Raw genomic sequence first — 17,515 nt, 5'->3', positions numbered from 1 at the left:
GCTTATACCTTTAGCGGCGACGTTATTGTAGTCGCCAAAAAATCCAACATACGAGACAAGATTTCAGTCGTTGGATTGATGGATCTAATCAACGATTAGGGTCTTCAACTGAATGCTCACATGGTTTTCCATGTATAACTTTCAACGATGACACCCTTAGTGGCAGTACCACCATTAGTGACAACATGTAGACACAACGTTTACATATTAATGCTAATGGTGTTGATGCCACTAAAGGTGTCGTCGTAAATGCTAACATTTCTTGTAGTATCCCTCATATTTCTAAACTTTCGTGTTAACCCTTGTAATAATTATAATCAGATTTTTCTTAATAACTTTTATTCGTTAACTTTAAAAAATTATTTTATTATGTGCTTATATATATATATATATATATATATATATATATATATATATATATATATATATATGTGTGTGTGTGTGTGTGCGCGCGCGCGCGTACGCGCGCGTTTGTGTACGCAAATCGGAGGTGATCAATTTTTCGACGAAAATTTAGAACTTTCGTTATTTAATTTTAAAAAAATATATTTGCTATTTTATGTACATGTTGGTACGAAATCGAGTTTGTCTACGTATCTAGGTAATTTTTTTATGTTTCCGTGTTTATTTTTATCCACGTTTTCTACGTGTGATTCAAGTCATATATAATATGTTTTTGATTATTTGAAAATCCATTTGTTAACTTAAAAAATTAGTTAGTTTTATGTAGGTGTTGTATATAATACACTTTTAATTATTTTTGTTTGGCATGATTTTGTCTTCTCATTTTTATGGTTTTACGACTTAAATTTTCTTAACTTTCTATTCAATTCTTTTGGAATGGCTTTGTCTTCCTTGCAATTTAAGTTGTCAACTAAAAGAATAAAAGTTAATTTTTATTAATTTATGTTTAAGAAAATAATAAACGACAATTGTTTTATTATTTCTGTTTGGAAAAAACATATAAAGGAAGTATATTTCATATAAAACTTTATTATTATATAACTATAACATGTTAAAATTGCTGTTCAAAAAGTTGATTAATAAAAATATTATTATAATTAATATTATATATATTATACTAATAATAATTATAAAAAAAAAAAAAAAAAAAAAAAAAAAGGATGAGATAGCATAGATGTTAAGGACGGATATGTAATTATGTATAGTAAATTCGTCATACCCGAAGTAACTTTGTGAGCCTATTTATGGGATCAACTAGCATATACCGCAATTACAAAATTAAACTTATCTCTCACTCTCTCCTAATTTCCTCCCCATGGCTATCGGTATCCTTAAATACTCGACAATTTTCTATTTATTTTTTATTCTCATGATGCCACTTCTAATAATTCTTCTATACAGACAATATCGAAACCAGAGAAGTGGTATTCCTACAAATTGGCCAATTCTTGGTATGACTCCAAGTATGCTTATAAACATCCACCGAATCCATGATTATGCCACCGAATTGTTGCTACACAGCGGTGGTACCTTCAAGGGGAAAGGCCCTTGGTTTGCCAACATGAACCCTCTCTTAATCACCAATCCTTTAGACGTCCACCATGTTCTAACCAAAAACTTCAGTAATTATCCCAGAGGCGACACATTTCGCAACATCTTTAGATTCCTGGGAGATGGACTCATCACTTCTGATGGCAAGTTATGGGAGATCAACCACAAGGTCACCATTTCCGCACTAAAGCATGCCAGTTTTCAGGATATGTTAGAAACAGTTATCTGGAATAAAGTGGCAAACGGGCTTCTACCGATACTTGAATCCATTTCTGAACATCATACCGAGGTGGATTTGCAAGATATATTTCAGAGGTTCACTTTCGACACCATGTCCAAGGTACTACTTGATAACGACCCCGAATGCTTGTCTCTTGGTTTTCCTTACAACCCATGTCTGAAAGCCTTCACAAAAGGTGAAGAAGCTTTAATTCGAAGGGCTGTTACACCCCAAAGCCTTTGGAAACTGCAACAACTTCTGAGGGTGGGGAAAGAAAGTAAGGGTAACAGCGCAGGTTATACTCTTAATAATTTTGTATACAAGTGCATAGCTCAAAATCAAAATGATTTCGATAACATGATCAATGGCGAACAACAAGAAGGAAAATTCAAATTTTTTACAGCTCTCATGAGAGCGTTAAAAGATATTCAGAGTGACACATCGTTGCATCCCACAAAATTTATAAGGGACGTATTAATCACTCTGATGACTGCAGGAAAAGACAGCACTGTCAGCGCTCTCTCTTGGTTCTTTTATAATCTTGCGAGAAACCCAACTGTAGAAGGTAAGATTCTTGACGAGATTCACACACATTTTGAGGGAAAAGTGGGCCAAAGATGGAACGCAGAAGAGTTAGGTAAAATGGTTTACCTTCATGGAGCTTTATGTGAATCCTTAAGGCTATTTTCTCCTGTTCCATTTAACTACAAATCTCCATTGCGACCAGATATCCTTCCAAGTGGCCACCAAGTTGATTTAAACACCAAGATTATTATATCTTTCTATAGCATGGGAAGGTTGAAATCAGTATGGGGTGAGGACTGCATGGAGTTTAAGCCAGAAAGGTGGATTTCTCATAAAGGAGGAATCAAACATGAACCATCCTACAAGTTCAGTACATTTAGTTCTGGTCCGAGAACTTGTGTGGGTAAGAAGATGGCTTTAACTCAGCTACAGATAGTGTCTAGCATAATCATTTACCATTACCACATTGAGTTGGTGGAAGGTCATTCTGTGTTACCTGCAGGTTCTATGGTACTTTCGATGAAGCATGGTCTCAAGGTGAAGTTAACTAAAAGAAGTGAAATGAACTAAAATCGGAGTTATAGATCTTAAATGCATGAACTAACATTTCATAATAAAATTTTCGTGCAAGCACATGCATGTTGATGTTACAAGTAATAAAAGATTAATTTTGTTGAATTTTTTTTTGTCCCTAGCATGCATTAAAAAACCATATTGCGATTTATTTAATTATTAATAAAAAAATTAAGTGATTTATATTATAGACACATGGGACCCACGGTACCAACGTCAAGTCACCGTCAATCACCACTAGTTATAACCAGCTAGCCACCGAAAACCTAAAACCAACTCCAAAAAAATCAAACCTAATGCAAACCGGAAAAATCTTATTGAAACTAAATCAATGGTCTAATTTTTTGATACCTTGTATGGTTTTGTTCAATATCCTACTTGAAATGATGAATATATCTTTAAATATTTTTTTTAATGATTTTTTAAATTACTTTAATTAAAAACCAAAAAAAAAAAAAAAAAAAGAATTCCACACATCACACCCTTTTTATCCCATCTCATCTACCTTTATCTCCTCTAGAGCACACCCAAAGTGTACTCAAAGGTTTTCCTGTTCGTTGTCACCGCTATTTGTAACATCTTCGCCGCTACCGACTTTAATTTGATATTGTCACCCATTACCCTCCGTTTAAATCTCCGACCATCGTCCCTTCTATTTCGTCGACATTCAATTTCTCTTGTTGGATTGTTAGTGCTCAATGGAATCCTCAAAAAGACCACTTCCTCTCCTCCATCCACCTTCTCCTTATAAAATTTGAACGCTGACCGCCACCGATCTTTAGAATCAAGCACCGTTGTTCCTCCTCTATGATTTAAGAATCCTCTCATTCCTCTTCCGGTGTTTCCCTTTCACCAACTCCAATACATTCCCTCTTTCCTCCGATACGGATGAACAAGATTGATTTATGCAATACACCCACCGATTTTGAAGGTGAGAAATCGATTTTTAGGTTTTTATTTTTTGCAGTCTTGGCGGAGATTTCTTTGAGCGGTTTGGATGGATCTAGGGTTTCATCTCTTGTATATCATATGTAGGACATAAATGTAATCATGTTTTTGTTGATTTTGGGTTCTTTCATTAAAAAATTCATCTTCATTTTTAACGACTGTTCCCGACAAGAATGGTGGCATTGGCTGTGGTTTTCAGCGTTGTTGTTGGTTTTTGGTAGGGATGTTCGTTTGGATGAATCGATTTGATCCGGTATAATAAGGTGAATCTAAATTAATTTCGGTTTTCAAAACGTGAGTCTTAATAGTCCAAAATAAATTCAAATCTGATCCAAACCAATCAAATTACAATTCGGTTGGATCGGTTTTTACAATTCGATTTTCAAGAAGCATGATATTTAAAAATACATATAACATAATATTAATCAATTTTAAAACAAATTGTTTGGTAAGAATTAAAATTATGAACAACTATTAAAAAATTTATTATAATTCAATATTTTATAGATAAAAAACTATTAAAAATTATACATTGAACTATTTTATTGGATAATACTTTCTAATCTATTTAAAAATACAATTTAGCAAATTAATAAATAACTAAAAGATGTATATTTGAAACAAATATATATAAATAAACAAATAATAAACTTCTATTTGTTTTTTGTTTTTTTTTTTTACGATTCAGTTTTAATTTTATTAACCGTAATCAATCCGAAATCCAAAATAATAATTCGGTTTTCCTGGAAACCCATCAAAAAATCTAAAAATCTGAACCAAATAGTCCAATCCAAATTATCCAATTGGATAATTCAATTTTATCCGAATAATTAAGAGTCCTAGTTTTTATGAGACAATGTAGAAAAAGATAATTGTAACGAAGAGAGTACACTAGGAGTGGGGTGGATGGTAATAGTTTTAAAATTTTAACGTTTAAATAGTTCAATTATTATAACAATTAAAAAATAGATAACAAATTATAAGGATATAAAAATAATTTTAAGTGTAAAAAAACTAAAATCATTAAAAAAAATTCAAAATTGCACCGCTATGCACCTTTTTTGGACTAAAACGAATTTTTTTTTTTTTTTTTACAATTATAGGGATATTTTTGCAATTTTGTCTTTTTTTTTTTTAATAAATTGTATTTAAACAAAAGTAAAGATAAAAAAAATAAAAATGATAAAAATGTCTTTTTATATGGTATACGACCAATCACACAAGTTTTAAAAACCAAAAATATCATGTTCATAAAAAAATAGCAGATATTGCGTTTGTAACATTTGATAAACTAACAAACCATCTATGTAAGTTTGTCTAGTTTAATTAATCAAGATCTCATTAGGCTGGAGGGAGTGGTGCCACTGAAATCGCACTCCCTCCCCCGCCACATCAGCGCCATATCACTTTTTACTACTCAAGTGTGGTGCCACACTTTTCATTTCTTTTATTTTTTTTGTTTTTTTTAAGTATTTTAATTTAATAAAATTTTTTTTAACTAATTTAATTTAATATACCTTCTATTTTAATTAAAAAAAACATAATTCTTCATTACTTGAAAATTTAAAAAAAAAACAGTACATTGCGTTACCGGAAAAAAAAAAAAAAAAAAAAAAAAAAACCCACACACATGACATTTAAATAACCCTAGAAACTTAAAAAACATAAATAAAATAACTAAAGGAAACTACATAAAGTCGTTCTCCGAGAACTCGTCTTCGGGGTCATCCGGTGAATCCAAATTAAGGTTAATGTTTTGAACCCCGTAAATGTGTTCCACCAAGTCATTGCAAAAATTGTGAAATGTTTCAGTGCAACGTATCTCTACTCTCCTGTTTATATACTCTTCGCCACCAATTTCTATTCGTTGTGTCTCTTGTATGATTTCTTTCTCGTCAAACGCACATATCGCTCTTCCTTCGTCTTCAATAATCATGTTATGCAATATAATACATGTATACATGATTTCTTGAAGTTTTTCCTCGCCCAAATAAGCTGCTGGTTTTTCAATATGAACCACCGTTTCTTCAGAGCTCCAAAAGCACGCTCAACATCCTTCCTAGCTCTTTCTTGAGCTCTCTTGAATTTCTTTCGTCTAGAACCATGTGGAGCTGAAAACGATTTAACAAACACAGCATACTCAGGATAGATTCCATCGACCAGATAATAATCATACTTATATGACGTTCCACGCACTTGAAAAGAAGAATCTGGTGCGGATTCATCGTATATGTTGTTAAATATTGGTGAACGGTTAAGAACGTTGATGTCGTTAATCGAACCAGGAGAACCAAAAAAAAGCATGCCAAATCCACATATCTTGTGATGCAACTGCTTCAAGTATGACCGTTGGGTGACCATGATCACCTCGGGTAAATTGCCCAAGATATGCTGTAGGGTAATTTTCCCATGCCCAATGGAGACAATCTAAGCTTCCTAACATTTCAGGAAACCCATGCACACTAGCATGATGAGCTTGCAATTGCAGGATGTCATTACGTGTAGGCTTACGTAAATACTTTGGACCATAAAACTGAATGACAGTTTTGCAGAAAAAATGGAGACTGTCTCGTGCTATCCTAGCAGACATCCTAAAACTTTCGTCTAACGCATCAGGCAGAATGCCATATGCTAACTGACGAACTGCGGCCATGCATTTTTGTAACGGAGTGAAACCGGGTGTACCTCTAGCATCGTAGCGTTGTTGGAAAAAACTGCACTCCCTCGTTACATCTTCAACTATACGTTCGAATAAACCTTTGAGCATTCTGAAGCACCTACAAAAATAATACCCTTGGTAAGTGGCATTCTCTGCAAAATAGTCTTGCACCAAACGTTGGTTGGCTTCTTCACGATTTCTGTAAATGTATCTTCGTGTTCTCTGTTGAGAATTTGCAGTTGCTTTGTTACATACAACGTTGCATGTTTGTTCCGCCATTTGAACACACGCAATAGCGGTATCAAAAATAGTCTGAAATTCTTTAGAATATGATATTTTTGGGAGAGTAGTTATTTTAAAAAAAAAAATTTGAGAGATAAAGGAGATTGTGTTGTGAAAAAAAAAAGTTAAGTTGATATGTGTATATATAAGAAAGAAAAAGCAAAAAATAAAATAAAAAAATAAAAAAAAATAAACGAATCTTGCATTTCAACGGTCAAAAAGTGAACACTCAATCAAATTTCACGGTCTTCAAAGGCCGCACCGCAGTCTTAGCCGCAGGAAACCGCACCCTGGGGGCGGTGTTCCATTCTTAGTTGGCAGCGAACCGCGGTCTCAGACCGCACCACACCGTGTAGCCTTAGGGGATAAGATTGTTTTTTAAACTTCAAAAATATTTTTTTGTAAAAGTATTTATTGACTTATAGTGGTAAGAAAATAATTTTTTTAAAAATATTTTGATTAATTTTCATGCATGTTGGAAAAAAGCTTTATGTTTGTGAAATGCAAAATAAAATTAAAATTAAAAAGGAAAAAGGAAAAAATAAAAATATAAAGGGGCATGAAAAGAAAGGAGAAAAAAAACTAAGGGTGAGACTTGAGAGATAGTATTGTTATTTGGAGTTTTAAAAAATCAAAAATACTAAGAAAGTTTAAAAAAATAATTTTGAAAAACATTTATACAATAGCCAAACATTTTTTTATTGACTTAAAAAAAAAACAATTAATTATATTATATACATATATTAAAACCAACACATCTGAGAACAGTAAACTTCCAACGTTTCAGAATTTCGCCATATCACTTTGAACAAAATTATTGTTTCGTCCTTCTAGTTTGCAACATCTTAATAACGTAATGACAAAAGCATCGACATCAGTTTGTAACCATCCACCTCACTTTGTAAATTCCTCCGCCCGTTTCTTCTTCATCCATCTCCGACTATCTTCCTTTCTTCTTCATTTGTCTCCTACTGTTCCTTTGATTCTCCCGACGACTTCATCCAAAAATATAGGATTTCGATTTCTCTCACCAAAAACGTATGCGCTCTATTGCCGCCACCAAACGCCTGCAACCAAGTGCATTTAATCTGAGGAATTTCGGTATGTTGTTGGTTGTTTCAGTTTTCTTATGATTTTCATTCAATTTATCTTCTTTCTAATCCTGTTGTGTTTTTGACCAATTTCTTTGACTTTTTGGGTTTGACGATCGACGATTTGCCATCTAAGAAATCAGGATTTTGATTTTTGTCGCCAACCACCTTTACGCTCAATTACCGCCACCAAACATCAACCAAAAATCACCTTTGCTCTGTTATTGTTTAGAATTTCGGCATATCATATGTTTTTGCAACAACTTTGAACTTTATCCTTCTTCCTTTTCGACTTCCTGCATTTGATGCTTACGAATTCTTTTCCTCCAGGAATTTAGGGCTTCAATTACACTTCTTCTCTTCTTCTCTTTCACCATCTGTGTAGGAAACTCTATAAAGAGAGACTTATCAGACTTAATTTCAAATTCGTACTGTATCACGTAAGTCTGTTTCTCAAATGTGAAGCAATTTCTGCATATTCACATGAATGCCTAATTTCCAATATCATTTTACATAATTACAAAACCGTTGCAGTTCTTTGCAAATATCAACCAAATTTAAATTCTTAGAATCAAGTAATCCACTTATTATCTATTTGAGTAATTTACACGAATGGTCCCTATGGTCTAGGGTAAATTGCATGTTTGGTCCCTAACTTATTTTTTTAACTCGAAAGGTCCCTACTATTTGTTTTTGTTATGCGCTTGGTCCCTACTATTTGTTTTTGTTACGCGCTTGGTCCATGTCTTACCTAAGAAAGCTATTATTTAAATAGGAAAAAAATGGTGGGGTAGGTAAGGTAAGGTGAAAAGGATGAGGTCGGGGTGTGTTTATTTAAATAAATTAAAAAATCAAGGGATAAATATCTTTTTAGGTAAGAAATGGACCAATCGCGTAACAAAAAAAAACAATAGGGACCTTCCGAGTTAAAACAATAAGTTAGGAACCAAACATGCAAATTATCCTAAACCACAGGGACCATTCGTGTAATTTACTCTATCTATTTTTCTTTCATTTTTCTTGTGATTATGTAATGTAATTGATAATTTAACTGTTTTCCTTTATGCAGACAAGGTGTCTGTTGGTTTGTTTGTATGAATGAGGAACTAATTTTGTTTTTTTGTTTCATAACCAATAAGTGGTTGTGGATATAATATGTATGGTGAATAATACAAAGATAACAAACATGGCGTTATTTGGCTGATGTTTCTGAAACTTTATTTAGAACGCTTCTCCTGTGACCAATTAGATTGTGAATTCCATGCTAGATAGTTTTTTTTTTCCAAATGGTAGGTGTTGGTTTTTTATTTTTTTAAAGTCAATTGTTGCCATTATTTTTGTTTTATATTGATTAAATATTATTATTTTCTTCTTTCAGCAATTGAAACCATAAGGAATAGTTAACCCATCATCTTTGACTCGCCAACCTATTTCTTCACGAGCACTTCTTCTTGCTACTAACACTTCAAGTAACATTGATTAATCTGTTTCTTGAATCTTGATAATGTTTCATTTTAAGCATAGTTGAAGATTAAATTTGAAATCGCAGATTCTGAGCATACCTTAAGGAGAGCAAGGCTTTTTGGGGTGTTAGAAAAGGTAGATTTTTTTTTCCACAATTCCCATGCACATGTGTAAGAGCATGCACAAATTGACAAAGTCTATAAGATTGTGTTAGTTGACGAAAACAAAATCTATAAGACTACGCCACCTCTACACTGCCATACTCTAATATTTGTTCATCTCTTGATATATGGAAGCAAGGATGAACCCTGTTTTTTTTTTCTTCCTTATTGAAAAGAGATCCCTTTTGGGTCTTTTTCTTTTCCTCATGTTGTGTATAATTTATCTGAATGAATTTTTATTTGATGGATTCGGCAACCACATATTGATGTATAAGGTGTGTTGAAGTTCGAACTTGATGTTGATGTACCCTTCAACAAACATAAATAAATTGTAATCGCCAGTTTGAAGGTCGAATTTAAGGTAAACCAATTAATTTTTTTTCACCCATCACCTTATTTGCTTTTGTTTATGACTGGAATAATCTTGACTCATTCCAATTCCTTTGAATCCTATTCCTTCAAAAAAAAAAAAAAAAAAAAAAAAAAAAAAAACTATTAGTTGGTTATATTGATTCCAGTGGAGATGATGGAAATTGAAATCATTGATTCAGACCCTTTTTTTCTTATTATTAATGGTAAAAAAAACTCAACAAATTAAGCAACTTATTATTGTAGTCTCTAAATGTAAGATTTTGAGAAAGGAAACCTAGATATGAAACTATTTGATCTTTTCAGAACATACATAGACTTAAACTGTACTCCTTTTGTTGTATCACTTTTCGTCCATACTACAGACTACATTCAACACATTATCTTTATTAACACTAATTTGTAAATATTTAGTAACACTATGTCATCTTGGAATGAACATATACAAAACAGTTGTCATCTTTTGTTGTATATATGAATTTGTTTGATATCAAGTAATACTTACTTTTCAATATGTTGTTTTTAGTTTGTTTATTGTTCATGAGCTTTATAAAATAACCATTATGGTTGGTGGAAGCAATTATCATATATTTAGTAACAAAAAGATAATTGAATGCATTTACCATTTACAAAATAATGGCAAAAAATAAACAATTAACGTGATCCGTGGTTCCCCAAAGGTTAACACTAGTTATTATTAACTGACAATAATATTATATAAGTTTGTATAATAAATTATAAAACATTATGAATAAATTTTTTTAAAATGATAAACTCAGATCTCCTTGTAAATCTATATTTTATTACAAGAACGGAACTTGTGTCATTAACTGTCATTAACTTTTGGACCACGAAACCTTTCCATCAACTAGTACAAAAAAATTAATAATAAGCGTGAACATATTTAAATAAAATGAGCACATATGAATACTTATAAAATGTACGTCCTTATACTAAGATATATAAATAATTTTCAGAAAAACCATATTAAAATGTTAATTTTGAAAAAAAAAAAATCTCAATGTAAAATCTTATTTGGAACTGAAAAATAAAAAACATGTGAAAACTAACAAATTAGATCTATGATTTATGTGTGAGTAACTCTCAAATATCATCATGAATAGCTAATGATGAAAATTAGATTGATGTGTAATAGGTGTAAAACAAATAACATTTTGAAAAACGTTTATACATTGAACTCAAACTCCTGCTCAAAATCGGCTTTGGCATTCAAGGTACAAACATTTTCGCATCTATGGACCAATGCGAGGAATGGGAAGGGAAGGAAGCTTAGATGGCTCGAGTGGCGTTGTGACCCAATCTTGAGTGCTACAGCAGGATGTAGTTAGCTTCTTTTAGTTTCCATTTTCATTCTCATTGTCCTTTTCTGTTTATTTCCAATTGTCTCTTTTTTGATGTAGTGTTGTTTTCTTCGGGATAATTTGTACCTCTTATCTCCTAGCTAGCTTTTTTTTCTTAATATATATGCCTGCTGTTCTAAAAAAAAAAATTAGCCAAATATTTTTTTATTTACTTAAAAAAAACAATAAATAAATAAGCTACTTTACAGAAACAATAAACGAAAATCAACACCAATCCCAATTCCCAAATGTGAAATCAAATTCCCCTTGATCTTGCGTTGAATATTAACCCTAATTTATGTCCTTAGAGGCTTTCAGCACCACAGACTCTCATTAGATTTCTCGTCGCCGCTTCATTTCAGTCAAAACCCCCAGAAAACACTTTTGTCTTTTAATCAACTCTACGTCTCTACCCCTCAAAACCTTACTTTCGGCAAAAACCCTCTCATCCCCATCGTCTTTTTCTTTGCAATTGGGCTATTCAGTTTGGTCATTCCAGATAGAGGCGTTGTTAATTTGTTATTACACTTTCGATGGATGATTCTTATGATTGTCGGAACATCCGGAATATATGCATTCTTGCTCATGTTGATCATGGAAAGACTACTCTTGCTGATCACCTGATTGCCTCATCTGGAGGTGGGGTTCTCCATCCCAAACAAGCTGGCCGCCTTCGGTTTATGGATTATCTAGACGAAGAACAAAGGCGGGCGATAACCATGAAGAGTTCCTCAATTGGTCTTCAATATAAGGGCTATGCGATAAACCTTATTGATTCACCTGGCCATATGGACTTTTGTAGTGAAGTTTCTACTGCTTCACGTTTGAGCGATGGCGGTTTGGTTTTGGTAGATGCCGTTGAAGGAGTTCACATTCAGACACATGCTGTTTTGCGCCAGGCATGGATCGAAAAACTTACACCCTGTTTGGTTTTGAATAAGATTGATAGATTGATTGTTGAGCTGAAGTTGAGTCCCTTGGAGGCTTATAATCGTCTCCAAAGAATCGTTCATGAAGTTAACAGCATAGTTAGTACTTACAAATCTGAAAAGTACTTATCAGATGTCGATTCAATTCTTGCTGGGCCTGCTGGTGAGGTAAGTGATGAAAACCAGGAGTTCATAGAGGATGATGAAGAAGACACGTTTCAACCTCAAAAGGGAAATGTTGTGTTTGCTTGTGCATTGGATGGGTGGGGGTTTAGCATTTGTGAATTCGCAGAGTTTTATGCTTCTAAACTCGGTGCTAGTTCTTCCATTTTGCAAAAGGCTTTATGGGGTCCTAAATACTTCATTCCAAAAACAAAGATGATTGTGGGTAAGAAGGGACTGTCTTCTGGAAGTAAAGCTCGCCCTATGTTTGTGCAGTTTGTGCTCGAGCCACTATGGCAAGTCTATGAAGCAGCCTTGGATACAAATGGGGATAAAGGGATACTTGAGAAGCTAATCAAATCGTTTCATTTATCTATACCTCCTCGTGAACTGCAGCACAAAGATCCTAAATATGTTCTTCAATCTGTTATGAGCAGGTGGCTTCCTTTGGCTGATGCTATTTTATCAATGGTGGTTAAACATATGCCAGACCCCATTTCTGCACAGTCCTTTCGTGTCTCCCGCCTCCTCCCTAAAAGAGAAATCTTGGATAATTCTGTTGGTGATTCTGAAGTGGTTGCAGAGGCTGAACTCGTGAGGAAATCAGTTGAGGCTTGCGATTCACAACCTGATTCTCCTTGTGTTGCTTTTGTATCTAAAATGTTTGCAGTTCCTATGAAGATGTTACCTCAGAGAGACGTAAATGGTGATCTCTTGAGTAATTATACAGAAGAAAGTGGAAGTGGAGACTCTGATGAGTGCTTCCTGGCATTTGCCAGGATCTTTAGTGGGGTTCTTCATTCAGGTCAGAAGGTTTTCGTGCTATCAGCTTTGTATGATCCACTTAAAGGTGCAGATTCAATGCAGAAGCATATTCAAGAAGCTGAGTTGCATTCACTGTATCTGATGATGGGTCAAGGCTTAATACCAGTGGCATCTGCTAGAGCAGGGAATGTGATTGCCATTAGAGGCTTAGGTCAACATATATTAAAAAGTGCTACTCTTTCATCAACAAAGAACTGTTGGCCTTTTTCAAGTATGACATTCCAGGTTTCACCTACTCTAAAAGTTGCAATCGAGCCTTCTGATCCTGCTGACATGGCTGCACTTATGAAAGGGCTTAGGCTTTTAAACCGTGCAGACCCTTTTGTAGAGGTGAGTGTGTCTGCTAGAGGAGAACATGTCCTTGCTGCTGCAGGTGAAGTTCATCTTGAAAGATGCATTAAAGATTTGAAAGAGAGGTTCGCAAAGGTAAATCTTGAAATTTCACCTCCTCTTGTGTCTTTTAGAGAAACCATTGAAGGGGAATCTGTAAACCCTTTTGAGAAACTAAAATCTTTAAGTGGGAGTTCTAATTTTATTGAAAGAAGCACACCGAATGGGAGGTGTACAGTTCGTGTCCACATTTTGAAACTTCCGGATGCACTTACTAAGTTATTAGATGAAAGTTCAGACCTTCTAGAAGCTATCATAGCAGGTAAAGCAATACAGGTGAAAACAATGGGAGGTCAAGATGATGATCATCCAGTTGAAGCACTTAGGAAACGCATTTGGGATACAATAGAGAGTGAAGTTTCAGATGAAAAAATTAAAACTTTATGGGAGAATCTTTTAAAAAGAATCTGGGCATTAGGGCCAAGACAAGTGGGTCCCAACATGCTGCTTCTTCCAGATTCAACCACAAAAGAAACAGGTTCTTCTGTTCTGATAAGAAGCTCTCCTTATGTATCTGAAAGATTAGGGTTCACAGAGGTTTCCAATTTTGATGAAGTTGAAATCGAGAACAAATCACTGATTGAGGAAGCAAAGAGTCTGAGAAGCAGTGTGTTATCCGGGTTCCAAGTAGCCACTGCAGCGGGCCCACTGTGTGATGAACCCATGTGGGGTTTAGCATTCATGATAGAAGCTTCAATTCTCCCATTTGAAAGTGAAACCGAAGCCATTCATCAGCAATCTCAATCAGATCAATACGGGGTGTTTTCAGGGCAAGTTATGACTGCTGTAAAAGAAGCTTGTAAAGCAGCTTTACTTCAGAAAAACCCTAGAATCGTTGAAGGGATGTATTTCTGTGAATTAAACACACCAACAGAGTATTTGGGACCAATGTATGCTGTTCTTGCACGTAGGCGTGCTAGAATCTTGAAGGAGGAAATGCAGGAAGGATCTCCATTGTTTACAGTTCATGCTTACGTTCCAGTTGCAGAGAGTTTTGGTTTTGCTGATGAGTTGAGAAGATGGACTTCTGGTGCTTCGAGTGCTCTTCTTGTTCTTAGCCATTGGGAAGCAGTTCCTGAAGATCCCTTTTTTGTACCCAAAACAGAAGAAGAAAAAGAAGAATTTGGAGATGGGTCAAGTGTTTTACAGAATACTGCAAGAAAGTTGATTGATGGTGTTAGGAGGCGTAAAGGGTTACCCGTTGAGGAAAAAGTTGTTCAATATGCTACAAAACAGAGAACTTTGGCTCGTAAAGTTTAGAAAATTTTGATTTGGTTTTTTTCATTAGATTTGTAATATCAAAAACAGAGATTACATTACGATAAATGATGGCATCTTATATTCAGTTGGTTCTTGTTCTTATGAAATTAATGTTTTTTGGCTCAACCCATTAAGTCATTCTGTCCAAGTTAAGTAAAAAAGAAACAGCATTGTATTGTTGTCCAGATTAAGTGTTTAACCCATTAAGCTTGGTAGTATTAAAAAAAAAGGCATTAGATTATAATATAATTAATGGTATCTTTTATTCTCTAACACATAATACATACTCTACATCATATAAAAAAATACATTTTGAATTATTACAATGATTTATATAGCATCTTATTTATCTGCCAAGGCTGAGGGATCTCGAGTGTTCAAGTTCATCAGATGGGTCCCAATCTTCAGAAGACGACAAGATCTTTGACAGAACCACAAACACCTCCGCCACATATGGGCGGTCGTTTAAATCAGCCGCCACACATTTGCTAGCAACCTCCGCCATGGAATACGCCAACTCCAATGGATACTCACCCTTCAAATCATCATCCATAAATGCCACCAGTTTTTCCCTCACATTTTCACCTCCAACCACCTCCTTTATCATCTCCGACAGCTGTGCCTGCTTTACAACCACCGCATCCTTGTCTTCTTCCTTCTCAGGTGCTCTGGTGGTAGTGGTGGCTTCTTTTCCGGACAAGAGCTCTGAAATCAAAACTCCCAAAGCAAACACGTCCATTTTAGGAGTGATCAAACCGTTTTCAATGTATTCTGGAGGCATGTAACCGTATGTTCCAACCACGTGTCTTGTCAATTGAAGTTCTCCATCTTCATTGTCATCTACACTTCTTGCAAGACCAAAATTTGTAATCTTTGCTCTCATGTTGCTGTCTAGTAACACGTTGCTGCATTTCAAGTTTTTGTGAATGTATGGTGGAGTGATGAAGTTGTGAAGGTAATTCAATGCATCTGCTATATCGTGTGCGATTTGAACTCTATGTTTCCATCCCAAAACCGAATCGTTTCCGTTCTTTGTGTTCTTCGTGTTTTTCGTGGAGTGAAGCCAGTCACTGAGTGAACCGTTTTCAGCGAATTCATAAACGAGGTATGTGTTGCCTTGATGTAAGCAGAAGCCAGAGAGTCTGATTGTGTTTGAATGATTGATTTGTTTTAGGATATTGATCTCACCGGAGACATCACCTTTCATGATCTTCACTGCTGCAAAATCTCCATTGAAGATCCCTCTGTAAACAGATCCGTTCACTCTGTTTTCTTCCCTGAAATCTCCGGTAGCCTTTTGTAGTTCCTCATATTTGTAAACTGTTAATGATTCAATCGCGAATCGAATTCCTTCTGATGAAACGGACCATGATTTGCTCTCCGACGGGATCATCACTTTAGGAGGAAAGTGTTTGGGTGGAGGGAGACTATGCTGGTTTTGAATCTTCCTCCTCCTAAAGAACCAAACGAGAAATCCAGAAAGGCAAACGATTAGAAGCAAACCAACACCGATTCCAACGCCAACGAAAACCAACTTGCTGGAGGAGCCACCGCCGGGGCTAGGCGCTACTGGGATTACCGGTGGAGCAGGCGGTGTTGCTGGAGTTGCAGAGTTGTTGATTCCGGTGGGTGGTGTTGTCAGAGGAATTAAAATCGGCGTAAACGGGAAGACGATATGAGTAGGCGAGAGCTCGTTTGCGTCTAAAATGCTCTGAATATCAGCAACTCCGAAAGTGTCCGCCATAGACGTATAAGTATCGCCCCATGTAATCAGGTAAGTGAGCAAATACCTAAATCCGGCAGCCCTCTGGCTGGTCGTGGGACAAGCGCATCGGAGAGGAATCGTGATATTATCACCGACTAGCAGATTCCGGTAGTTGTAGGTATTCTGGGAGATCATAGCTTGGCAAGTGGTGAGACCCTCGTAGGTATTATTAGCCAGACTGAAGTAAGTCTCGTTGGTGCTTTGAAGTACATAGCTGGCGTTGTGCTGGTAGAATCCGCCGGAGCAAGAACAGTTACGGATAGGGACGATGACGAGTGTGTTGGCGGGGATGGTATCGGAAGTGGAATTGAAGTTATTGATAGCGGCGATCTCATTAGGGTTGGCGCGAAGGAGAGCGGCAATGGAGGAAGGGGTGTTGTAGATGGGTGGTTGTGACCGGAAAGTGAGGTAAGATTGACAGCCCGGACTGGAGTTGCAGGTGTAGCCGAGGGCCTCCGTAAAGTTTTGCTCGCAGGCGAGTTGTCTGTTGTTTACATACGTCTGTTGTGCTCGGAATCCATGGATGCAGATCAAGAACACTGTCAACAACCACCATAACAGCATTATGGGTTGAACTTGAGACTGGATGATGAATTTTGGGAATTGGGAAAACGATTGGAGTAAATGAGACAACGAAATTGACGATTTCTAAAATGTGAAATAATCAAAGACTTGAAGATTCCACGCGTTTTCAGGTTCCCATTTGACGACGGCGGTCTTGTATTGGAACTTGGAAGTGGTCGAAAAATCAAGCCATTAAAAGTCAACATGTCGTCTTTTTTCCACAGATTAATAATTCAAACATTGAAACTTAAATGTTACAAAATTAACCATTATGATCCTTCAAAACAAAATTAACCATTGGGTTTTTAATTTTAAATTAAGCTATTCTTATATACTGATTTTAATTAAGTTATGTTTTTTATTTTCAAAAGTTAATATGTTGAATCCTATAATTTGGTTGTATAAATATAATTTATTAGATATATAATAGAAAATATAATAAATGCTAGAAA

The 17,515-nt window shown here is 35.2% G+C and overlaps 3 protein-coding genes and 1 pseudogene across 3 annotated transcripts; 2 read left to right on the top strand and 2 right to left on the bottom strand.

The window, feature by feature from the left end:
• Window positions 1-1,287: 1,287 nt before the first annotated feature.
• Window positions 1,288-2,830, top strand: LOC145009490 (alkane hydroxylase MAH1 pseudogene; annotated as a pseudogene).
• A 2,883-nt stretch (window positions 2,831-5,713) lies between these two features.
• Window positions 5,714-6,142, bottom strand: LOC145009489 (uncharacterized). The gene has a single exon (XM_078968180.1). It carries the CDS (start codon window positions 6,140-6,142, stop codon window positions 5,714-5,716), a length of 429 nt encoding a protein of 142 aa, XP_078824306.1.
• Window positions 6,143-11,431: 5,289 nt separating this feature from the next.
• LOC145009351 (Ribosomal protein S5/Elongation factor G/III/V family protein) lies at window positions 11,432-14,819 on the top strand. Its single transcript, XM_078968059.1, has one exon. The coding sequence runs from the start codon at window positions 11,702-11,704 to the stop codon at window positions 14,732-14,734; it is 3,033 nt and encodes a 1,010-aa protein (XP_078824185.1). The 5' UTR covers window positions 11,432-11,701; the 3' UTR covers window positions 14,735-14,819.
• A 133-nt stretch (window positions 14,820-14,952) lies between these two features.
• LYK5 (Protein kinase superfamily protein) lies at window positions 14,953-17,233 on the bottom strand. Its single transcript, XM_078968060.1, has one exon. It carries the CDS (start codon window positions 17,061-17,063, stop codon window positions 15,081-15,083), a length of 1,983 nt encoding a protein of 660 aa, XP_078824186.1. The 5' UTR covers window positions 17,064-17,233; the 3' UTR covers window positions 14,953-15,080.
• Between the last annotated feature and the right edge of the window lie 282 nt (window positions 17,234-17,515).

This window comes from Lactuca saligna, chromosome 8 (assembly GCF_052625555.1).
Source record: "Lactuca saligna cultivar CGN05327 chromosome 8, ASM5262555v1, whole genome shotgun sequence".
NCBI lineage: Eukaryota > Viridiplantae > Streptophyta > Magnoliopsida > Asterales > Asteraceae > Lactuca > Lactuca saligna.
The sequence above is the reverse complement of the archived record's forward strand: the minus strand, read 5'-3'. Positions and strand labels throughout refer to the sequence as shown.

Coding starts and splice junctions, on each gene's coding strand:
- LOC145009489 (XM_078968180.1), bottom strand. CDS start 6,142: ATGGTCACCCAACGGTCATACTTGAAGCAGTTGCATCACAAGATATGT.
- LYK5 (XM_078968060.1), bottom strand. CDS start 17,063: ATGCTGTTATGGTGGTTGTTGACAGTGTTCTTGATCTGCATCCATGGA.
- LOC145009351 (XM_078968059.1), top strand. CDS start 11,702: ATGGATGATTCTTATGATTGTCGGAACATCCGGAATATATGCATTCTT.